This window comes from Coturnix japonica, chromosome 22 (assembly GCF_054131305.1).
Source record: "Coturnix japonica strain WE chromosome 22, WE-NBRP24, whole genome shotgun sequence".
Classification (NCBI taxonomy): domain Eukaryota; kingdom Metazoa; phylum Chordata; class Aves; order Galliformes; family Phasianidae; genus Coturnix; species Coturnix japonica.
The window spans coordinates 1,705,540-1,722,423 of record NC_140684.1 but is presented as its reverse complement, the minus strand read 5'-3'; the positions used below and the strand labels follow the sequence as shown (position 1 = coordinate 1,722,423).

Sequence of the window (16,884 nt, the reverse complement as noted above, 5' to 3'; positions counted from 1 at the left end):
CTTACAACCTTAGGGAGCTAGGAAAATTCTACCTGTAACCGTGCAAATGGGCAATGGGTCATTTCCCTTCCCCCATGTATTTTTTCCCTTAGTTGATGTTTATTAATATTTTGGCAAGTTAAGCACTCCCCTACAATTCTTTTAGCTACATTATAGGCCCCTATGCACATAAAATTTATTGCAAAATGATCGTGTAGTGCTTGTACTCCCCAGTGTGTTCTATATTTATCATGGTTTCTCCTCATTACTCTGAGTGCCATTGCTTTCAGGAGGACTTCCCTTTAATCGGGTAATCTCCACTTCCATGTTTTTCCCATATCCGCATTTACTGTAACTTTTCCTGATTTGTGAGCCTCAATTCAGGCTCTTGAATGTTAGTATCTGTTCTTGCCAGTTCTATTCTTGAGGGCATAAAGGCGGCCCTTCTCTCCTCTTCATCAACTAAATTATTTCCTCTTATTCTTGAATCAAAACCCTTTTCGTGTCCCTTTATATGTACAGCCACTACTCTTTCAGGCCCTCTAAGAGCCTCCAGGGTATGAGTTACTGATGTTTCATGGATTAGTCCTTTTCCTTGGGAATTTATGAACCCTCTCTCTTCCCAATTTTTTCCAAATGTATGTACTACCCCATAAGCGTATCTGGAATCTGTATAAATGATTCCCACTTTCCCTTTTAATGACTGAAGGGTTCTAAGGACTGTATAGAGTTCACAAGCTTGGACGGACCAGCTAGGGCTCAGAGGCCCTGATTCTAGCACTTTCATCTCTAACCCATTAATAATAACATAACCTGACTTCCATTTCCCATTTAGGATTCTTGAGGATGCATCTACAAATAGTCTTTCCCCTTCTTCCAGCTCCTCTTCCCCTAGGTCAGGTCTGATTTTTACCTGTTCCTCTATAGTTCTTAAACAGTCGTGGGTGAGTTTTTCTACCAGTTCCCCATATAGAAATTGTGCTGGGTTCTGGAGAGTAGTTGTTTCCACTTTCAGTTTCGGGGAATTTATTAGGATCCCTTCATATTTTAAGAGCAGTGCATCTGTTATCCATTTTTCCGCCTTTTGTTGTAAAACCCCTGTAATGTTATGGGGGTTATATACCTTCAGTTCTCCCCCAAAAGTGATTTTGTTAGCTTCTTCCACCAGCAGGGCTACAGCCACTATGGCTTGCAGACATGTGGACCATCCTCAACTAACAAGGTCTAGTAGCTTAGAGATATATCTTACCGGCTTCTTTTTCCCCGCCCATTCTTGAGTTAAAACTCCAAAGGCAGTACCTTCTTCTGTATTAACAAATAAATAAAACGCCCTTCTTATATCTGGTAAACTTAAAACTGGGGCATTTACTAGTTCAGTTTTCAAGTTTTGTAATTGTTCCTCATCTTCAACAATCCCTCCTTAGTTAACTTTTGGTATAGGAATTTTATCTTTCCACTTAAATTTTCAATCAATTGCCTGCAATAGCCTAATAATCCCAATTACTGTCTGACCTGTCTCTTGCTCTGGGGAGGTTGCAGAGATTCCATTTACTCTTTCAGGGTCTAGCTTCTTACTTCCCTTACTAATCCAGTGTCCTAAGTATTTTACCTCCTGTTTGGTAAATTGTAGCTTTGATTTAGAAACCTTCAATCTTTGTAAACTCAAAAAGTTCAGTAATTTTACACCTTCTTCTCTCACAGGCTCCTGGGTGTCCCCTGCACGTAGTAAATCCTCTACATATTGGACAAGGGTGATTTCTTTGCCCGGACTGTAACCTCGGAGAATTTGCTCGAGGGCCTGACCAAATAAATTAGGAGATTCTGTGAATCCCTGGGGAAGGACTGTCCATCTAATTTGCTACTTCCTATGTTCTCCGGGTCCTCCCATTCAAATGCAAAATAGTTCCTGTATTCTTCCTTTAAGGGGCAGGCCCAAAAGGCATCTTTCAAGTCTATAATACTGTACCACTGATTTTCAGGGCTTAATTGGTTTAATAGAGTATGGGGGTTAGCTACTACAGGAAACCTGGTTACTGTTCTTTTATTTATTTCCTGGAGGTCGTGGACCAATCTATAATTTCCATTGGGTTTTCTTATGGGCAATATTGGAGTGTTGAACGGGGACATGCAGGGCTCAAGAAGGCCCCTTTTTAGCAGCCTTTCAATTTCAGGCTTTAACCCCTGCCTTCCTTCCTGAGATAAGGGGTATTGTTTGATCCTAACAGGGATCTCAGGGTTTTTGATGGTTACTTCAAAGGGGGTAGTTTCCAATCTCCATACAGTATCTGGGGTATACCAGACCTCTGGATTAATTTTCTCCTCATTCTGGGTTGTGAGGGCACATACTTTTAGTTCCTTTCTCTCTACCTTTAAATTTATTCCTAACTCAACAATTAGGTCTCTGCCTAATAGACTGTAATCCACTTCAGGGACTAACAGCAAGGATCCAATGCCATACCCACCTTTTGATTCTATTTCTACATGTTTCATGACTGGAGCTTTAAATAGCTCCCCTTTTGCTCCTACTACATTTATGCTTTCAGACACGATTTTACACCCAGGAGGTAAGGTCTGGACAGTTGATTTCTCTGCCCCTGTGTCTACAAGAAATATCAACTCTTGTTGCTGAGGACCCACTTTTAATTTTATCAAGGGCTCTGTTTTTCCTGGGATCCTCAGCACATAGAGCCCTTGACCCTTCCCCCTCCCCCCCCAATCTTCTAAAAACATTTTAAAAATTATTTTTATTTTTTAATTTAGTTTATTTATTTTATTTTTCATCCTGTATTCTCTTCCTACAATCTTTCTTCAGATGGCCTCTCCTTTTACAATAGAAGCACTCTCTTTCTTCTTTTCTTCGTTTCCTTCTCTTCAAATTTTGACCCTCTGGCAGGGAATTTCTCGATTCCCTTCCCTACTGGACTTCTTATTGCACTTACAGCTCCCCTCTGTCCTTCTTTTACTGCAGCTACCAAGATCCTGCCTTGTTTCCTTTTGATTCTCCTCCTCTCTCTTAATGAATACCTTCTGTGCTTCCCTCAGTAACTTGTCTATTGGTTATACCTTGCCAGTGTTCCAGCTTCTCTAGTTTCTCATTCCTGCTCCCCAAATCATATTTCTCTCCTCTGCCGTAAACAGGATCCCTAGATCCTGTTTCTTGTCCCAAGTGTATAAATTAGGTCCCAGAAACTGCAGTGGGACTGCTACATACCCAGACCTGGGGGTTGCAGCACCTGCACCTGGGTCTAAAACCTCCCTTAATGGATATAACTTCTCTTCCTTCTGATTACATTTTCGGGTGCTTCTCCTTGCTACAGGAGATTCTAGTTGCAGGGAAGACTCCACGCTAATGGGAGGAGGGGTTGCTTGTTCCTGGGGGTCACATGTGGGGGTGGCCAAAGGTATTCCCCCTCCTTCTCCTCAGTTTTTTTGTTTTCCCTTTTCTTTAAGATTAAATAAAAAGACCTGCTCCTGTGATTGCACAATCCAGAGTGTGGCATATTCAGATTCCTCAGAGTCCACTTGGGGTTTATTATTTACCCATAGATCCAATTCTTAACATATCCAGTCTTCAAATGAGCCAAATACTGGCCATATTATATGGAGATTTCTTAGGGGTTTCCCTCCTCTGATCTCCATACAGTAGTATACCATTTTTTCTTTACTTTTCCCTTTTCTACAGGGAGAGTCCCTCCAATATTTGATCATTAGCCCTAACGGACTTTCTGGCGGTATGTCTGGCAACTTTCCTTTGATGCCTTTGGGTAGAGGGGCCTTGCTTTTCCCCTGTCCCATCTTCTGGGGCACCTTCTTATACACACACATGCGCTCCCCTTGGTCATGGCTCGCTCCCTCTTGGGCTATGAGAACAGCACTACTGAAGGGTCCACTCTCACTTGGCCTCTCAGAGACCTTTCACACAGGCACGCCCCAGGATAACCAACCCCGACCAGATCAACACAATACTTACTCAATCCTGAGTCTTTGTTCGATCTTCGTGCACAAATGATTATGGGGTTCTGCAGGTTCTTTTGCTCACTCTCCAAATTTAGAGGGATTCAGAGATCCAGTATTTGCAGCAAGAAACCCCCAGCTCAGGGCTGCCTGCTACTGTGGGCAAGGTGTCTCCCATCGTGAGGGAATCCCACAGCAAAGGAATCTGGATCCGAGTCATGCCACCAAATTGGTATAGATTCCCGTGACAAAACCAGACAAAGTCTAGTGTGATACATAAAGGGATGGCTTTATTCAATTAAGCGAGTTGGTAAAGTGAGCAAAACAGCACTGGGTGCCAAGGGGAGTCTACACTCTGCCAAGGTCGCAATTTGAACAAAGGATCAGTTCTGCATTTATACAATTCTTATCTCTTGTATAAATTCCAGTCATTCTTGCGGCTGCACAGGTTATTGCTGGGGTTGTAGGTTGTTGCCGGGGATGCGCTTTCTTGTCTCCTGATGGTTGTGGAGTGAAAGTCAGCATTCTTTTCTGTTATTCTCTGGTTATTTTCTAGCAGCTTATGTGCCCTGGTAATGTGTTGTTTGCAATGCCTGTAGCTTCTTAGTTTCCCTTCTTTACAACATGATTTACATTTCACAACACTTTGACTAACACAACAGTTTGACTAACAAACTTAACCCTTACTTATCACAATCTGCTGTGTCAGTTTTCCCAAACAGTGCTGCAAGAGGAGATCAGGTATGTTGTAACACAGGACACAACCTCGCTCTTGCATCAGTTTGGACAGCATCTAGAACTAAAGCCCTTCTCGTGTGATGTCCCATGTTAATTTGCAGATAATGCTAAACTGTCCCTGCATTCTGCTCATCCTGTTTCACATTAGTCCTTTCTGTAATGTGAAAAGGAGAAATTAAGTTTGTTCTTCAGGAATTAAGCAGTTTTTCTTTAGCCCATATATTATTGCTCAGGGAAGAACTACTTTTGATGTAATGCAGTGCCTTCCTGAAATTTAGTCCAATGTAAGTTTTCTCCTGTCTAGTTACAGGGACTTTCAACAGACAGCAAACTTGAACATTACAGGCCAGAGATGGAGCTCTCACAAAGGCTTCCGGATTTTCAAAACCAGGGGCTGAGAATCAGGTGCTTTGTCTGACATTTTTACTTACTGTCCTACTTAAGGATTCTGTCCATCCATAGGCATGTTTGGTTGGACCTCCAGAACTTGGTGCTTATAAGTTCACTATGGCACAAAGCTGCAGCACTTGCTATCTAGAGCAAATACACATAGTGTTGGAAGAGATGACTCTGAATTTTTTTTAATGCTTTTAAAATGTGAGGATGGTAGATGCCTTCAAACAGGTAACGTATAAAACACATTTATTGTTTTTTTTGTTTTTTTGTTTTATGTTTTTTTTTTTTTTTTTTTTTTTTCCTTTGGAGTAGTAGTTCAGGGAAATGTGGATACTTTCTTCTCTGCTGCTATGTTTCTCATGGCAGTATTCTAGGAACAGCTTCTGTTGTTGCTTGTTCACTTGCTTATTTTAAATACTGAAATAAACATACCATTTTTTTTTTTTTTTTATTTTTTTTTTTTTTTCCTTCTGCCTAAAGAAAACTCTTTTTAAAACTTTGTTTCCTTGGTATTTTTGAGTTGTGCTCTCAAACAGAACATACAGCTGGATCTGGAACAGTTGCCAAAGAGGTGTCTGCGGGCAAATGGTGCTGGATGTCCCAGATGGAGGTAATTAAGTTACTGGCCTCCTTGAGAAGTGTTCTTGTATTATTCTTATACAGTGTTGCATGCTATGCTGTAGTGAGATTTTTATTACAAATCCATTATCTGTTTCCCAAAGGTGATGCTGAAGCATGCCTCATGGTGACTCACGCAAACCTCATGTTTCATATTAATTCTTCATCTGGGTCAAAAGTAGATCAAATGTCTTGAAACTGTGCCTGGGAATCCCAGTTACTGAAATGGTCCAGCTGTGGTGCTGTGGTCAGAACGCCCTGCAGCAGATCCTGACACTGGTTGTGAATGAAAGAACTAACATTAAACTGCTTGATATCAAAACCACTCCAGTGGATATTTACAGGCCTTGGGTGAACTGCTGGAATCACAGAGTGGTGAGGCTAGGTACAGAAGCTGTTACTATATATATGTATATATTGTAAAGTGGCTCTGTTGTTTTGTGTTGCCCTGTTAATGGTTCCAAACCATCCTGCATCCAAACTGCATGCATCTGGCTGATAGACACCAGCTTTTTCCACCGCCTCAGACACTGTGGGGAAAAAAAAAAATTAAAACCCATAAATTCGAAGTTTATATATTTATTCACAGATATTCAAAAGCACACAGAACAGGTTTGCTGGGTTTGAGAAGTTTTCCGTAGTTTTTTTTCCCCTTTTATTCGCCCCTCACCCCCAATGTGGTTTTTCCAGAGAAGTGTTTTCTGCGTCTCTGGCGCCATCGCGTAGCGAATCTGCGGAACTGCAGAGGTCTCTGTGCGGCAGAAAGCAAAGCGCATGCGCGCAGCTATGGGGAAATGTTGCGCATGCGTACATCCCGGACATGCTGTGCCGAGCGCAGAGTGGCGCATGCGTACTTCTGTGCCCAGAAGGGTGCACGCGCAGTGCAGGGTCGATCCAGGCGCATGCGCATTGCTCCAAGTGCCGCTTGAAAGCTGTGGATGTGCTCGTATTCCCACAGGGACTGTGTTCCAGCGTGATATGTTGGCCTCATCTCAAGGCAGAATAGCACCCAGCCTTTATAGTAACTGGGATTGTGTGCTTCTTACCTAGTGGTACTGCTTTATAACTTGTGTTATAGATTATATTAGTAATTGTATGACGTAGTGGGTGATTTTCTGTGTTATCAATGCTGTCTCAAGAGTTAGAATTATTAGGCATTATTCAGGTGGTTGTGTGCTTCTTCTATTTTAGTAATAGTTCAAATGTGTATTAAACAGGATTTGATGTAATCAGTGCTAGAATCTATGGGAATAGCTCTTTTAATGTCTTAGTACTGCTTGATTATGATGTTACTAGCCTATTAATTAGCTTTTCTTAATCTGCAAAGACAAAACCTGGAAAGGAATCCCAGGCAAAAGGATGACCCTGTATCATCGAATAGATACCTCTCTTACATCCAACTAATTGGGATTTTTAAAATACGACCATGCATCAGTTGAGACAAAAGTGCACGCTAATAGAACTAAATTTGATAGTTGATTTCATTTTCCAAGCAGGTGTCCCACTTGGGCTCTATATTAAGCACTGGCCACGGGATATTGTGCACAACTGGAAGAAATTCAGACCCTGAATGCAGGAGATGGGTGATGGGTGAGAGAGGAAAGTTGCACCTTGAAGCAGGGGACGCCCTGTTGGCATTGCCTGTCGCATTCACCACAAACACGGTTTGCTGTTTCTCAAGGGTCAATAAGTATTAATGCCCCTAGTGATACTCTAGCACATTTGTCCTCTAATATTGGTTCTATTTGACATGCTACTTCATAAAGTTGCACAATCATTAATCAATTATTAGCCCAAAGGCATGGTTATGAGCATCCTAAAAGCATTTGCTGCACAAATTTTATTGGTTATTAAAATCAATATATCAGAGTACATGAAAGTTGAAGACTGTTCCTAACTAGTTACAGAATAACACAATGGGACCCTCACGTATTTATTTCCAGGTTGCAGAAACTTAGGCTGCAGAGCAAACGTTTATTCTTTTTAGTAGGTTTAACAGTAATGTTGTTATGCTGTCTTTGACTAATCTCTTTTTTCACTTTTAGAGTATTGTCATTCGAGGCCTTGATTGAGTTATAATAGTTAAGTTACTAATATAAGTCGTGTTGTTATTCTATAGGTAGTAGCTTGGAATTGTAATACAAGAAGAATTTTACAGAGCAGCAGCTATGGATCAAGATTCACAGAGCAGCAGCTGCGGAGCAGGATAAAAAGCAAGAGAACCAATTGAACAAATGAACTGAATTGCTTGCAAAATATGATTGGTCGGCTGTTAAATCAAGCTTTTTCGGCCAACTTAGTTATCCAAAAAGAAAATGGGGGAAGTGCGGAGAGTCTTATTGACAACTGGCTAGCTGAGAAGGGTCACGTAGACACCGTGCAGCTGACCAAGCAGCTGTGCCATCTGCAAGGACAACAAGAACAAAGGGATGTGTGATGGTGGTGAGAAGTTGGCCATGATTTTGGGAATTCAGCAAGGGAGTAGCTATCAGGACGATAACTACAAGTTACAAAGATAGTTGGGATGATATGTAATCGGGAACCAATGATGAGCTCTGCTTTTGCACTATGTATGAGCTAATTATCTGCACTATAAATGTACATGTAGCCAAAGCAATAAACGAGATTTGATGATCATATGTCAATGACAGTATGGTTGTTTGCATTTCTCCTGCCGTCTCCGACACATGTTGAGTTCACATTCTTCAAGGTGCAAATCGCAGCTATTCCTGCCCAAAACCTTCTGTTTCTTCAATTGCAAATAACAGCTTTTCCTTCAGCTGCTCATAATTCTTATAGGCTAGAAGGTCCAAGTGATTGAAACTGAAAACAAAGAGAAACCTTAAGTACTGAAGAACAGTTTAGACCACCAAAAAATCCATTAGGAACACAGGCATATGAACTGTCCTGTTCAGAGGGATAACTGCATTTGTACAACTGCAATTGTACCCTCTAAAACAGCTGTATCTTGATGTGCATTTGTCTGTGAAAGTGAGAGTTAAAGCACAACAAGCACCTGAGCAGCGATAACTTTCCAGAACTGGCAACGTATTTAGTAACAAGGCTCACCTTATCTCTTCTGTATCTGAGAGTTAAAATCTGAGCATATTCACAAAGCACCAGCATAACTGAGAAACTGAGCAGAAGCTACATTTTAACCAGCCAAGAGGGCGCATGAATGTGGCTATTTATTTCCATTGTCAATATCGGGTGTGGTGATAATGAAAGATCAATCCCAAACTCTTTAGAAAAATGCACTACCTTAAGTACTAAAAGTAGCTATATGTTTTTAGTGGTGTGCAAATCCATGGCATTTACAATGGAAATAGCTCCACAACAAAACTGCTTTTCAGAAGTTCCAGCTACTCAGTTCAGAAGTTCAGTTACTCAGCAGAGCTTGCTGCCATAACCCAGTGCTTTGCTTTCACAGTCTCAGTCACTTCCATATCACACTCACTTCCTTAAATCTCAAAATAGATTGCCATCTATAAGAACAGACCCACAGCAGAGTTTGATCCTTCATACATACCAGGTTTGACTTCTAGGTAACCAGTTTTCCTTCCCAACTTTCTCAGTGCAAAATTTCTGGGGTCCGTTGCTCCCTGTACAAAAATCAAACAAGGAATTCTTAGGTCTAACTGCCCGTGTAAACCAGTAGGTAATAGATGACAACAGCGCGTGAAAGGCTTGAAGAGAAAACAAGACTATAACTACTTGCAGAGCACAAAGACATCTGTCTTTCACTACATCCCTCTGAAGAAATCCACGTAGTGAAATGCATAAATATGAAGCGGTTTTCAAAGAAATTCAACCCCTGAAGCACATCGTTGGTTTGGTACTGGAAGGAATCTCTGGAGTTTACCTAGTCCTTCCACTCTGATCAAGCAGGGATACCTAGAGCAGGCTGCCCTGCCAGGACCACGTCCAAACCATGGATCAAGTCACTGATGCAAGGCGTGTTCACATTCACTCCATCCCTTTTGCTGTCACAGCTCTACCAATATACAAGACTCAGAAAAAGGATTCCATATAAATTCATTAAAAAATACCCTTAAACACAGAGCTTGGTCCTTATTAACAAAAAAAAAAAAAAAAAAAAAGAAATAAACATGAGCATAAAATGGTTTAAAGAGGGCTCGTTACTGTCTCACTCCAATTTGTAGGAGGGAGGCAAGGTTCTTTGATATGTGTATACCTGGCATGAGATTAAGAAGCAACGGTTCAAATGTTGGTCCAACCAGTTTATTATTAAAGTCCTAGCCATTTTTAGGGAGATGGGGAAGGGAAGGTAGGCGATAGGGAAAGTAGGAAATATAAGCAAGGAGTCTTTGCAGAGAGCAAAAGAGATAGTCACCACTGTGGGTCCAGCGAGGTACACAGTAGGTCCGTTGATCTCAGGAACTCGTCTGATCACCGTGGGGGATGGGAGACAGCCAGGGAGCTCTGCAGCAAGCCGGTCCTGGGGTTCTTCCGACGAGGTTTTCCCCTCAGGGAATTCTCCGTCAAAGGTGTCTTTGGGAGTTTGTCTCCTAAGTCCCCAGTTTAGCGAGGGCCTTTTATCCTCCATTTCGGTGAGGTTGTTTTTCTCCTTCTTTGAAGTTTGACTCAGCATTTTTGGGAACGTATCTCGAGCAAACACTGAACTTCCAAACAAGCAGGTAAACACTCTTTGTAGTAGGGATTTAAACCAGCTTTTGTGATATTCCTGGCCCACAGATAAGCCAGCAAAAGGGGATGGGGGTCTCTGTCACCAGACACAAGCATTATCGCCTTCTGCAGTGGTCAGCTCCTTCAAGCAGCACCCCTGAAGAAAACTGCTCGTCCTGCTTCTGCTTATCTTTGCAATTGTAAGCAGAAACACTATGGCACAATGACAACCAACATCCACCCCCAAGGACACTTAACAGTTGTTAGTCAGAGTCTTATCATCAGGAAGGCCTCATGAAGCAAACTTTGAGACAACAAAAGAAAACCAGTTCTGTCTTTCACAGTTACCCATGAGATCAGCAAATCCTCCCACTGGTAATCTGCATGTTCCAGTAACGAACTGTAGAAGTCTCATTCTCTTCTCGTTATCTATTTCTTTCACAAACTGAAAGATAATAATTAGCATTGAATTAACATTGATGTCAAGTTTAATATTGAGACGTTCACTTCCCCATCACCCCTAGGACAGCTGGATTAGCAGTTATTTATCATTTACATTTACATGCTACTTAGCTGTTAAGTAATTTTGACTGTTGCTCACTAAGCTGTTGCTGTGTTCTTGTGAGGAAAAAAGAAGTCTACAAACCTGCCAGAACCACAGTATCTGTCGGCTGCTTCTGGTATCACGCTGGTAGATGGTATTGCCTCTGCCAGTCATTCAGATCAATTTCTTCCATTCCACACAGGAGCACCTTTAGGGGAGAAAAAGGATCACAAACACGGAAACTACAAGCTACTACTTTGCTTCTATAGCAAGACCATTGTACTTAAATACTACTGTACTTCAAAGCACCTGCATTATGCTTGTTTTTAATATTAAGGGTTTTAATTTTTAATATTAATATAACATCATAACGCATCCTTGCACTGTACAGCAGGTTAGACCAGGTCTGCCTTGACTAGACCTGAGTCTTGTTTTAACAAGCAGATGTCTGTCTGCACTGAAAGGAGATTCGTCCTCTGCCCAATTGATAGGGAAAATAGTAAATCTCTCAACCAATATGCTACTCATGTATCCCCTGTATAGCCCTGGACCATGACCCATGTAGGGGTGTTAGACTATTGTGAAATTATAAAACAACAGAGTTAGACAATAATAGTGCTGACATTGCTATTTACTAGTTAATAAGTTAAAATCATAAGACAGATGGAATGGACTGGTCTAGCTCAGATGGCTTGGATTCACTAGGAGTGACCCAAGCTCTGTATGCATGTTGCACTGTTGCACTGAGCTTGTTAATAAAATCAGCCCTGGAGTACCCACGAGTTCGAGTCTTGACCTGGTTCCTTTCTGCAACACCAATACAGACATTATCGTAGGATGCCCTTAAGGTTCTTGATCCCATTTAATGCAGTGTCATGTCACTATATCTTACTTCAGGTAATGCCGTTAATCAGCACAATGCAATTTGTCATTTCTGTTGATTGATGACACACAGCTCTGTGACTTTGCAAAGCCTAGCGCTGCATACACAGTTACACTACTTCAAACACAGTGAATTATAATGCAAAACTGCTTCCACTTGAAGTCAGGTCAAAGAGATGGTCTGTTAACAGGTCCAGGCAATTCAGAACAAACTGCTCTTCTCCAAGCTAAATGGCTGATTGAGACAGCACTAACAAAGCAAATGCCAATAGAGCCACCACCATACCTGAACAAACTGATGATACTAGAAGAACTGGAGAATGAAGGAGAAGAAGATATATATATAGGATTGTACCTTAGAAAAGAATTGCAGAAATCAACAGAGTATAAAGAAGAAAAGGGGGGAATTGTGACAGCTGTGCCACGGGGAAAATTCCAAAATGGCACCTGTGCTGCTGGGAGTGGCGTTCTGCATAGGATGAGGTGGGGGCTGGAGGACAGGGCCAACACATCCCTTGTCACCCTGGTACCATTTGCATGCTGTTGCACAGCCGTCCCAGCTGTGTCTCCTGACCTTCCTGCCAAACCTCCATTGCAAAGTGGGAACGAGCTGCAAAATCATCAAGGGTTGGCCTTGTTGTCTCTGCATACCACCATGCGAGGACCTGCAATGCCCAGGCAAGACTTTCTTTATGTGATCAAGCATGTTGCCCAGGAGGATCTGTTCCATAATCTTCCCAGGCATGGAGGTGAGACTCACCGGCCTGTAGTTACCCGGGTCCTCCCTGCTCCCCTTCTTGTAAATGGGAGTGATGTGACCCTTCCTACAATCGTCCGGGACCTCACCTGACAGCCACGACTTCCCAAATATGATGGAGAGCGGCTCAGCAACCACCTCAGCCAGCTCCTTCAGGACCCTGGGATGCACGCTATCTGGCCCCATAGACTTGTACTCATTCAGTCTAAGGAGGCACTCTCAGACTTGCTTTACCCTTACAGTGGGGAGGGATTTACCTCCTTGGTCCCCACATAGAAGTATGTGGGTGCAAGACTTAGGGACGTGAAAAAGACTAGAATCCTGGCCACAAGTGAAGACCGAGGTGAAGAACTCGTTCAGCACCTCAGCTTTCTCTTCATCTGTTGAAGCCATTTCTCCTTTTAAATTTACCAAGTTAGGTACGCCCGTTTTGGCCTGTCTCTTCTGGCCAATGTACCTGTAGAAGGTTTTCTTATTGTTTTTCACATCCCTCGCCAAGTTCAGTTCTGCCTGCGCCTTGGCTTTCCTGATCCCACGTCTGCAAGACCGGACGGCATCCCTGTATTCTTCCCAGGTGACACAGCCTTGTTTCCAGAGCTTGTGTACCCCTTTCTTCGCCTGACTGGATAGTTCACTTATTGTATTAGTGTACAAGGTGGCACACAGGCATTAGAGTAGACGTAGCACCACGGACACTCCCTGGCCATGGATTTCCAGAAAGGCCCTGTGCTGCATTTCCAGCTACAACAGAGTTTAAGGGACAGCCCAGGGAACTGGCATGATCATAGAATCATAGAATCATCAAGGTTGGAAAAGACCTATAAAATTATCCAGTCCAACCATTCACCTATTACCAATAGCTCCAACTAAACCATGTCGCTGAACACAACATACAATCGTTCCTTGAACACCCCCAGGGTCGGTGACTCCACCACCTCCCTGGGCAGTCCTCACCACCCTTTCTGATCTGTAATATTTCCTAATGTCCAGCCTGAATCTCCTCCGCTGCAGCTTGAAACCATTTTCTTTAGTACTGTCACTAATGACAAGAGAGAAGAGGCTGACCCCCAGCGACAGGCTGCCAGCTTCTGCAGGAGAATACTGTGGGAGACAGTGTCAAAGGCTTTGCTGAAGTCTAGGTAGACCACACCAACGGCCTTTCCCTCATCCACCAAATGGGTCACTAGATCATAAAAGGAGATCAGGTTGGTCAAACAGGACCTGCCCTTCATGAACCCATGCGGCCTAGGCCTGAACCCCCGGCCATCCCACACATGCCACATAATCTCCCTCCAGACAATTGTCAGTGCTCAGTTGAGTTAGAGAGCTCTCTTAGTTTCATGTAGTATCAGAATAGTGTGTCTTTATTGTATTCAACATACATCTTATTTACCATTCACTTACAAGACATTCCTGTTCCTCTAACAGTTCCTCTAATCAGTTAATTGGTCCCCGATTCTCCCAAACAACAGTGGTAAAGGATGAAAGGTTTCTTAAGAGTAACAGGATTAACAATGCATATCAATGGCACCTCCAGTCTACCCTTAGATGCAAAGAGACACTGCTTGCTCTTTGTCTCATACTCTGGTCTTCCAGGGTTTCAGTGTTAAGTTCTACCGAAGAATCTGATAAGCTCTTTGGTGACTTGCTCACAGTTACATCTTCCCCCACAACAATCTGCTCCATAACCTTCCCTGACACTGAAGTCAGGCTAACAGGCCTGTAATTCCCTGGATACTCCTTACTACCTTTCTTGTAATAGGGAATCACACTGGCAAGCCTCCAGTCTTCTGGGACCTCACCAGTCAACAAGGAGCGCTGATAGATGATGGAAAGCGGCTCGGCTATCACCTCCGCCAGTTCCCTCAGCACTCTCAGGTGGATCTGTGGCGCAAGTGGTAGAAGTGCTGCTCTGCTACACAGAAGGCTCGAATCCCAGGGGTTGGACTCGATGATCTCTAAGGTCCCTTCCAACCTGCATGAGACTGTGATACTGTGACTGTGATACTGTGATACTTCTCATCCAGCCCCATGGACTTGTGGCAGTCCAGTTGGAGCAGTAAGTCTCTGACCGTTCCTTCCAGAATCATGGGGGGTTTAGTCTGCTCCCCAGCCGAGACTACCAGGTCAAATTAATTGGACTCCTCTCCTCTTTAAAATATTTTACGGGTTTTGACTCAGGTTCACAGATTTTAAGTTTACCGTCTAGAACTGAAGCCTTCTTCAACTGCCTGTTCTGCCACCTGACCCATCATCTTACTCCCTGTTTCCTGTACAGTGTTACCTTTCTGATGTCCTTAGCAATGCATAAGAGCCATTGGTAGATTTACATCATGCTGTTTTCCTTGTGTGTGAGCAATCCTTGCCATTTTCAGATGGCACTAAGAGCGCATGGCACCCCAAAGACGTAATTAGCATCTGTCCATATATTTAAGGTTCTTGTCAGTACAGTCATTTCAGCCTTCTGATGGGAAGTCCCCACAGGTAATGCTGTGCTTCCATTACCTGCTCAGTAGCACATCCTGCCTTACTGCCTCCTTGTCTCACAAAACTGTTGGTAGACCAGGAACTTCTGCATCTTCTAAGGGTTTGTCCTTCAGGTCCGACTAACCGGCTGCAACATGCAGTTTCAGATGTTTCAAAGCAGTCATGAAGTACTTCAGAAGGAAAGATAATGGTTGACAATATTCGTTACAATTATTTCTACATCATCCTGCTCTACCAGGATGGCCTGGTATTTCAGGAATCTTTGGGGTGTGAGCCAACGTCCCCCTTTTGTCCCCAATACAGTAAACACTGTATGAGTTATTAAAACTGGTATCCTTTGGCCCAGTGTAGATTTATGGGCTTTTTGAATACTGAGCACCAGTGCAGCCACCGCCCTCAGGCACCATGGCCATCCCTTACTCATTTCATCCCTTACTCATCCTGGGAACGGATGGAGTTCCTTGACAATCTGCAGCTCAGGGGGGGTTGGCAGATGGCTTATTTCCACAGCCCGTGCTCTCAGCACACACACCTCTTCTCTTACCAGCTGCTTGCATTCCTGCACAGCGCTGCTCAAAGCCCTCCTCCAGCTCTCCCTTCACAATGCAATACGCAGTCTCTCCCCAGCTCTGGGCTGTTTGATGCCTGTGCCATCATCAGGACCTGCAAAACAAACCTTGGGCTTCAGAGCTTTGAGAAGACAACCGCTCTGTCTAGGAACATTCACCATCTGAAGCACTTCAATGAGCGATCTCTTGAAAGCCCTGAATCTGTGTAGCACATCAGGAGATGCTGAACTCAACCTACAGCCCTCTCCACAATGGAAGGGCTCTTTACAACTGGCTGGAGGGGGAGCAAAGACCAACTCAAATCCTCCAGTCCAGCTTCAAGGCCTTCAGGCTTCTTGGGCTGTAGCTGTTGTGACCTCAAGGTTCAAATAGAACCCCTAAGTCCTCTTGGCCTCTGCTCTTCTAGACTCCCTCTTTCTTGGCCTCCATGCCTCAGTTTGGCCTCAGGACTACTAAGCTGCAAGGCCTCTTGGCCAGGCTCTTGGCCTCCCTCCAGGCTGTTTTACCTTAAGGCCTCTAAGCTTCCTGGGCAACCTCTAGGCCTTTAGGCCTCCCTCTATGCCTCTAGGACATCTGTGCCTCCATGCGTGCTCTCCATTACAGCTCTAAGCCTTCCTTTGTGCCTTAAGTACTCACGGATTCATGGTCTCTTTTTTGGCCTACCTCTGTGCATCAGGCCCTCAAAACCTCAGTGCTTCCAGTCCAGCCCATTGGTACCTCGGCTCAGCTGGTGCTGCTGCAGGCAGTGCTCCCCATGCCTGCCCAGCCTAAATCCAGCAGACAATGTTAGGAGCCGCCTGCTGCTCAGATACAAGCACAACTGCTGGTGGAGAATCAGTGCAAAGCACATCCTGAATCGCTGCTACCTTGCACTGAGGAAAGGCTGAGATGCACCACGGCCTCACCTGCTGCCTTCTTGGAAGGGGAGGCTCAGCAGCAGCTCCACTCGACAGGAAGTCCTCCAGAAACCTCCTTCTTTCTTCCTGAGCAGGAGATTGGATGCTGAAACCTTCTCCAAAGTCATTATTAAACAGTACCTGGACCTGAAGCCCCAGGAGAAAACACAGTTCATATTCAGAACCACAAAACAGTCATATTCTATTCCAATAGAATTCTGAATTAAATTTCTTGACTAGCAATCCACTCACCCTGCTACGGAAGAGGGGGAAGGGAGGGGGCAAGGAATAAGGAAGCAAGGGAGAGCCTTCTAGCCTTACATGCCCCTATAGCCCACTCTATACTCCCATATCACCCTATGGCCCCACACAGATCCCTATAGAACCATATCCCCCATACACCTCCTATAGTTTCAT

General features: G+C 43.7%; 1 protein-coding gene and 1 long non-coding RNA gene across 2 annotated transcripts; one reads left to right on the top strand and one right to left on the bottom strand.

The window, feature by feature from the left end:
* Positions 1 to 6,585: 6,585 nt before the first annotated feature.
* On the top strand, positions 6,586 to 8,330 carry LOC107322788 (uncharacterized). The gene is made up of 2 exons (XR_001559049.3): positions 6,586 to 6,737; positions 7,805 to 8,330. It is a non-coding gene; the product is annotated as an uncharacterized LOC107322788 (long non-coding RNA).
* On the bottom strand, positions 7,511 to 13,863 carry LOC107322790 (uncharacterized). The gene is made up of 4 exons (XM_085521812.1): positions 10,979 to 13,863; positions 10,040 to 10,777; positions 9,215 to 9,287; positions 7,511 to 8,508 (listed from the first exon to the last, which is right to left on the bottom strand). The coding sequence occupies exons 2-4, from the start codon at positions 10,295 to 10,297 to the stop codon at positions 8,486 to 8,488; spliced, it is 354 nt and encodes a 117-aa protein (XP_085377938.1). The 5' UTR covers positions 10,298 to 10,777; positions 10,979 to 13,863; the 3' UTR covers positions 7,511 to 8,485.
* Between the last annotated feature and the right edge of the window lie 3,021 nt (positions 13,864 to 16,884).